Source organism: Tamandua tetradactyla, chromosome 7 (assembly GCF_023851605.1).
Source record: "Tamandua tetradactyla isolate mTamTet1 chromosome 7, mTamTet1.pri, whole genome shotgun sequence".
NCBI classification, from domain to species: Eukaryota; Metazoa; Chordata; class Mammalia; order Pilosa; family Myrmecophagidae; genus Tamandua; species Tamandua tetradactyla.
Genome location: NC_135333.1, coordinates 70,108,395 through 70,116,255, shown reverse-complemented (window position 1 = coordinate 70,116,255; position 7,861 = coordinate 70,108,395). Strand labels below are relative to the sequence as shown.

Below are 7,861 nucleotides of genomic sequence, written 5' to 3'. Positions count from 1 at the left end.
GAAATGCTGCAGTATACTATATTAGGCTACATAAGGAAAAAACTGAAGAACATTAAACTAGTTCCCAGAAAAAATGTGAGATGTTCTAAACTCCTAAAAAATTCGGAGCATACCTATTTGTACATGTTGATATCTATTTAAGAATTAAAACTTTAAAGATTAAACTGAAGGGCAGGCAACTATGGCTCAGTGGCAGAATTCTTGCCTGCCATGCTGGAGACCCAGGCTCGACTCCCGGAGTCCGCCCATGCCAAAAAAAAAAAACAAACCAAAAAAACCCTGAAGACTGTCTTCTCTACCACCAGAAAACTATTTTCTCAAGGATTTATAACATAAAAGGTCAACCTTCACAATCTACACACAAAATATCCATTATTCTGAATTATAAAAAAATCAAAACTCTAAAAAGGTACTACGTATAAAGCCCAGTGACATTATATTTCAAAGTGATGATTACATAATAGCTTTCTTTAAATCTGAGTTAGCTCATCAAATTTGTCACTGTCATCTTTATCATTACTGACTATAATTATCAAGTTGTAAGAATACATAATTACAACCATATTAATATTTGAAAGAATTTTGATACGTGGTAACACCTGGATACTGAACAGCATCTAATTAAGATATAGCTTTCATTCACCAATTTGAAAGTTCCCAAAATAAATTAAGCAGTTATATATACTGGGTATGAACTGAAGAAAAGGGCTAAGCTGAAATATGGAAACACATAGGAAAACAATAGGAAGAATGAAATCAATGTACACATTCTAATCAAACATTGGTTCCAGGTATCATTTTTCATAAAGTTAGACTTTATGAGTCTACCAGGCCAAACCCTTTGCTGCCTTCGCTGCTTTTGCTTTGCTTTTCCCCTTTCCTTTCTCTCGCTTTGCCTTCAGTCTTTTTCTTTGCCTCTGGTTCATCCATACTGGGTACTGTCCATACTGGTCTAGTAGACTCTTTTTGTTTCTCTTAATATCGGTCTCCATCTTCATGTTATCTTTTTCATCTTCCACCGCACATTGCATTTTCTCTGGGTAATTTTTAGGTACCAACACAGTTGCTATCTCTTGAACATCTTTCATTAAAACATCACTATCTACTTTGAGAATATTTTTAAGTCTGCTCAGCTCCTTTGGTGCATTCTTCTTTCTCTTTTCAGCACGCACTTTCCTTTTCCACTTACTTCGTAAGCTTTTAGCCATGTTTTACGGAGAAGATTCACAAGCCGCGGGCCTCAGACGGATCACGCCGACCGGAAGACCACTTCCGCCTTCCGGGCAGCTTTCTTTTCTTGCAATATCTTTGTCTGACTTTGTTATGAGGGTGATGTTGGCTTCATAGAATGAGTGAGGCAGACTGTCCTTGCCTTCAATTTTTTTGAAGAGTTTGAGCAGGATTGGCACTAATCTTTTCTGGAATGTTTGGTAGAATTCACATGTGAAGCCATCTGGCCCTGGACTTTTGTTTTGGGGAGCTTCTTAATGACTAATTCAATTTCTTTACTTGTGACTGGTTTGTTGAGGATGTCTATTTCTTCTCGAGTCAGTGTTGGTTTTTCGCGTCTTTCTAAGAATTTGCCCATTTCATCTACATTGTCTAGTTTAGTAGCATAAAGCTTTTCATAGTATCCTCTCATTACCTCCTTTATTTCTGTGAGGTCAGTTGTTATGTCTCCACTTCCATTTCTCATTTTATTTTATCTGCGTTCTCTCTCTTCTTCTTTTTGTCAAGCTTGCTAAGGGTCCATCAATCTTATTGATTTTCTTATACTAGCAGCTTCTGGTTTTGTTGATTTTCTTGATTGTTTTCATGTTCTCAATTTCAATTATTTCTGCTCTAATCTTCATTATTTCTTTCCTTTTGCTTACTTTGGGGTTAGTTTGCTGTTCTTTCTCTAGTTCTTCTAAGTGTACAGTTAATTCCTCGATTTTTCCCTTTCTTCTTTTTTGATATAGGCTTTTAGGGTGATAAATTTCCCTCTTAGCACTGTCTTTCCTGCATCCCATAAATTTTGACATGTTGCGTTTTCATTTTCATTTACCTCGAGATATTTGCTGACTTCTCTTGTAATTTCTTCCTTGACCCACTGGTTGTTTAAGAGTGTGTTGTTGAGCCGCCATATATTTGTGAACTTTCTGGTGCTCTGCCTATTATTGATTTCTAACTTCACTCCTTTACGATCTGAGAAAGTGTTTTGTATGATTTCAATCTTTTTAAATTTATTGAGACTTGCTTTGTGACCCAGCATATGGTCTATCTCTGAGAATGATCCATGAGCACTTGAGAAAAAAGTGTATCCTGCTGTTGTGGGGTGTAATGTTCTATAAATGTCTGGTCAGTCTAGCTCATTTATTGTAATATTCAAATTCTCTGTTTCTTTATTGATCCTCTGTCTAGATGTTCTGTCCCTTGATGAGAGTGTGGAATTGAAGTCTCCAAATATTATGGTAGATGTGTCGATTTCTCTTTTCTGTGTTTGCCTCATGTATTTTGGAGCATTCTGGCTTGGTGTATAGATATTTATGTTTGTTACATCTTGAATTGTTCCTTTTATTAATACATAGTGTCCTTCTCTGTCTCTTTTGCATTTGAAGTCTAATTTGTTGGATGTTAGTGTGGCTGCTTCTACTCTTTTCTGATTGTTATTTGCATGAAATATCTTTTCCCAACCTTTCACTTTCAAGCTATGTTTATTCTTGAGTCTAAGATGCATTTCCTGTAGACACCAACACCATATAGACAGATCCTGTTTTTCAATCCATTCTTCCAGTCTATGTCTTTTGATTGGGAAGTTTAATCCATTAACATTTAGAGTAATTACTGTAAAGGCAGCACTTTCTTCTACCATTTTGTCTTTTGGATTTTATATGTCATATCTAATTTTTCTTCTTTTTACCTGTACTGATAGTCTTCAGTTCTACACACTTCTCTATACCTCTCGCTCGCCTCTCTTTTCCTATCTGTTTCTAGTGCCCCATTTAGTATTTCTTGCAGAGTCAGCCTTTTGGTCACAAATTTTCACCGTGATTTTTTTGTCTGAAAATGTTTTAATTTCTCCCTCATTTTTGAAGGGCAATTTTTCTGGATATAGAATTCTTGGTTGGCAGTTTTTTCTCTTTTAATATCTTAAATATATCATCCCACTGTCTTCTCACCTCCATGGTTTCTGCTGAGAAATCCACGCACAGTCTTATTGGGCTTCCCTTGATTGTGATGGATTGCTTTCCTCTTGCTGCTTTCAAAATTCTCTCTTTCTTTTTGCCATCTGACATTCTGATTAGTGATTGCCTTGGAGTACGTCTATTTGGATCTACTCTGTTTGGGGGTACACTGCAGTTCTTGGATCTGTAATTTTAAGTCTTTCATAAGAGTTGGGAGATTTTCAGTGATAATTTCCTCCATTAGTCTTTGTTCTCGTTTTCCCCTCTCTTCTCCTTCTGGGACACCCACCACATGTATATTCATGCACTTTATGTTGTCATTCAATCCCTTTGGTCCCTGCTCATATTTTTCCATTTTATCCCCTATGTTTTCTTTTGCTTGTTGGATTTCAGATGTCCCATCCTCCAGCTCACTAATCCCATCTTCTGCCTCTTGAAATCTAACATTGTAGGCTTCCATTGTTTTTTTTTTCATCTCTTCTACTTGACTTTTATTCCTATAAGTACTTTGATTTGTCTTTTCAGACTTTTGATTTCCTCTTTTTGTTCATTCCTTGACTTCTTTATATCCTCCCTCAATTCATTGATTTGATTTTGATGAGGTTTTCCATGTTTGTTTGTACATTCTGAATTAATTGTTTTAACTCCCATATCTCATTGTAATTGTTGGTTTGCTCCTTTGACTGGTCCATGTCTTCAATTTTTCTAATATGATTCATTATTTTTTGCTGGCATCTAGGCATTTATTTTCCTTGATTAGTTTATTCTGGAGGTTGTTTTCACTTTTTTTTTTACCTAGAATTTTCTTGCTGGATGACTTTGTTGTCTACCTGTTCTTTGACATTCAGTTCAGCTTATTCTAGACCTCTGCCTTAGGTTTTGTTGAACAGATAGAATTTTTCAGCTCTTGTTTTCTTGCTTCTTGCCCTGCCTGTATGGTGCCTTTTTCCCACCTTAGGAGGGTCTACTTAGGTATTTTAGACCCCAGCCAGATTTTTCCAGACCAAATTGGCCTCCTCTCAAGAGGAAAGAGTCACCTGGATAAGTTTTCTCTGACAGTGAGACCCGGCAGGCTGAAAGGTTTTCTTACAAAGCCTCTGGGCTCTGTGTTTTTCCTATCCTGCCCAGTATGGGTCCCACCAGCATAAGGTGATGTGGTATCTTTAACTTCAGCAGATTCTCCCTGCTGGGGGTGTGGTTGAGACAGAGGAGAGGTTATAGGCTGGCTTTAATCCCATCTCTTTTCTCTTGAGGGAGGGATTCCATTTGAGCTGGGCCTCACCTCTGTCCTGGGGAAGGCACACTCTCCAGATAAACACTAAAACAAAATTAATTCTGCCTATGCCTGGGGGCAGTTGGTGACTACAAAGCCCTGCAGAATTATCCAAAGAGTTGTTGAGCCATAGAAACACAGCCACAAAAAAGAAAAAGAAAAATCCCTTTCAGAGCAGGACTCCCATTCCTCGGGTTTCCTAATCAAAAGTTTAAGTTGGCATGCTGCTCTGTGTATCTGCAGGTCCTATGTGCCTCCTCCTTTCCTTCAGGGCTCAGACCCTTTCAAGTATGATATGCTATCTGATCCAAAAAGTCTCTGCTTTTTTTTCTTTTTCCATCAGCCCTATCTCCTCTGCACTGGGGTAAAAACCAGCAACCTCAACTTTTACTTGAGGTTCAGCCGAGCTGGGGGCCTATTTTTAGTAGTCTGAATTTGTTAATTAATTCTACAATTGGAGCTTGGTTGTTCTCATCCCCTGATGCTGGTAAATTCTCTTTCCTATACCCTCTGGGAAGCAGCCTATGGGGTTGGGCACTGGCTGCCATGGCTTGGGGAACTCACAGTTCTGGGTGAGCTCACAGCCAGTCCAGTTTGTCCAGACTGGGGTACTACTGCCTCAGATCACTGATGTGGCCCCAGCAGTTGTTCTATACTGTTCCTGACTATTCACTAGCTGCTCTGGTGGATGAACTAAGTCCCACACCTCATTAAGCCGCCATCTTGGCCCTGCCTTCTGGTTATTGTTTGAGTGAAATATTTTTTCCCAATTTTTCACTTTCACCCTGCAGTGATTCTCCTGTAGACACCATAAATGGGTCCTTTTTCTTTTTAAAATCTATTCTGCCTGTCTATGTCTTTTTTTTATTAGCTTATTTTAAATTATTTTTTATAGGTTTTTAAAAATTTTATTTATTAATTAAAAAATAAAGAAACAAAATAAAACAACATACATAATCAGTAATTCACAATATCATCACTTAAGCTGCATATTCATCATTTCTTAGAACATTTGCATTAATTCAGAAAAAGAAATAAAAAGACAATAGAAAAAGAAATAAAATGAACACAGGAAAGAAAAAAAGATTATACCTACCATACCCCTTACCCCTTGCTTTCATTGATCACTGGCATTTAAACTAAATTTATTTTAGCATTTGTTCCCCCTATTATTTATTTTTATTCCATATGTTCTACTCATCTGTTGACAAGGTAGATAAAAGGAGCATCAGACACAAGGTTTTCATAATCACACAATCACATTGTGACAGCTGTATCATTATTCAATCATCCTCAAGAAAGATGGCTACTGGAATACAGCTCTACATTTTCAGGCAGTTCCCTCCAGCCTCTCCATTACATCTTGAATAACAAGATGATATCTACTTGATGCATAAGAATAACCTCCAGGATAACCTCTCGACTGTGTTTGGAATCTCTCAGCCATTGACACTTTGTCTCATTTCCCTCTTCCCCTTTTTGGTCAAGAAGGTTTTCTCAATTCCTTGATGCTATGTCTCAGCTCATTCTAGGGTTTTTCTCAATTCCTTGATGCTGAGTCTCCGTTCATTACAAGATCTCTGTCCCACGTTGCCAGGAAGGTCCACACCCCTAGGAGTCATGTTCCACATAGAGAGGGGTAGGGTGGTGAGACTGCTCATTGTGTTGACTGGAGAGAGGGGCCACATGTGAGCAACGAAAGAGGCTCTCTTGGGGGTGACTCTTAGGCCTAAGTTTTGTTTTTTTTTCACACAACAATAATTAGTCTTTATTTCCAGTGACATGCATTTTCACAGAGCAAATGGTAACATTAATATATTAATGAAACTTATTAAGCCTTATAGAAAAGACGGTGTTAGTGGTTCAACAACAAAAAAATGGTAAGCAGCATCAATAGGCTTTTAAAAGAAAAGTTCACTTACACAATAGAAAATTGTCCAATCTTTCTGATAAGAAAAAAGTTACTGTTACTATTAAGACAACCAGGAAATGTGGATCAGAAATATATAAAATATGGTTAATACTCAAAGATATTAAATGCTTTTGAAAAGTCACTCCAATAAATGTACATACATAGAACATGTGAAGATGCATACTAGTGCTTCAAAATATTAAAATTAAAAATAGTTTATAATCTTTATTAAGTATAAAGTCAATGGAATTTAGATTTTGGTAAACTTTACAACTTGCTTATATTTTTCAGTGGATGAAAAAGAGGGACAATGGCAATAACAAAGTTAAGCAAAAACATCTTGCTCTACATACTTAGAAATTAGCAACCGGCCTGCACTGCACTGGCCTCCGGGACTACATACCAATGGAGCACTTGCTGGAACACCTGTTGACCATGTTGCAGGAGCTACTTTGGGCTGCCAGTTGGCTCCACCAGTCAACTTTTTCTCTCCAGCATTCCAATGAAGATCTCCCTTTTTTGAGGTGGTACCAGAAATTCCAAGATTGCCTACTAAGCTGGCAAGAGATGAATCAAGATCACTCCCGAGGGCTTTGCTTGCGGCCATCGCGGGACTGGGTGGTACGACAGACATGGAAGCAGGCTGTCCAGCTGGTGCCATGGTCGGCATGAGGAGATCCCCTAGACCATAAAACACAGGTGGATCAAATGAGCTGCCACTAGAAGTTGAAGGCGTGGTTCCAAAAGCTGCCTCAAAATTGGGTTGTAGCAGGTTATTCTGAGCTGGAGTCACTGGTGATGGAGAAGGGGCCATGAAAGAACCCCCAAACCCTCCCCATGCAGTGGCTCCTCCCGAAGGTGGCACGGGTGCTGGTGCTGCTGCTGCTGCTGTCCCTCCAGAGGAAAAGTCAGGCTGGAGGTCAAGGAGATCACTGGACGGTTTAGAAGTGCTGACTGGAACAGCTGCAGATACAGTTGCAAATAAATCAACTGGTGGGGATGTGTCAATAGTTTTAGCTGGTGTAGAATTAGGAGACGTAACAGTAGTGGCTGGAGAAGACTTACTTAATGGGGAGGGAGCACCAGACCTGTGTGAGGTCAGGAATGTCACCTTTATCAATACCAACTTACTCTGCAACTTTAAGAAATTCAGACACCCGTGTCATTCTAGTTAAAAATCGTTTGTAAATTTCTAGAGCATCTTTACACTGTCCAGGCCTAAGTTTTAAGTAGACTTGACCTATCCTTTGTGGGGTTAAGTTTCATATGAACAAACCCCAAGACTGGGGGCTCTGCCTATACCTTTGGTTGTCCACACTGCTTGTGAGAATATCAAGAATTCAACTTGGGAAAGTTGAATTTCTCCCCGTTCTCACCACTCCCCGAAGGGGGCTTTGCAGATACTTTTCCACTCACTGATCGAATCACTCTGGGATTCATCGGGGTATCTCTCTGGACAAACCAGCAAAATCTCATGTCCTACCTGAGATTCCAAGTACTTATGGTGTT

The 7,861-nt window shown here is 38.9% G+C and overlaps 1 protein-coding gene and 1 pseudogene across 1 annotated transcript; both read right to left on the bottom strand.

Annotated features, from left to right (window-relative positions):
- Positions 1 to 656: 656 nt before the first annotated feature.
- LOC143689752 (protein LLP homolog pseudogene) lies at positions 657 to 1,278 on the bottom strand (annotated as a pseudogene).
- A 5,063-nt stretch (positions 1,279 to 6,341) lies between these two features.
- Positions 6,342 to 7,560, bottom strand: LOC143690480 (clathrin coat assembly protein AP180-like). The gene is made up of 2 exons (XM_077168208.1): positions 6,756 to 7,560; positions 6,342 to 6,386 (listed from the first exon to the last, which is right to left on the bottom strand). Exons 1-2 carry the CDS (start codon positions 7,164 to 7,166, stop codon positions 6,342 to 6,344), a joined length of 456 nt encoding a protein of 151 aa, XP_077024323.1. The 5' UTR covers positions 7,167 to 7,560.
- Between the last annotated feature and the right edge of the window lie 301 nt (positions 7,561 to 7,861).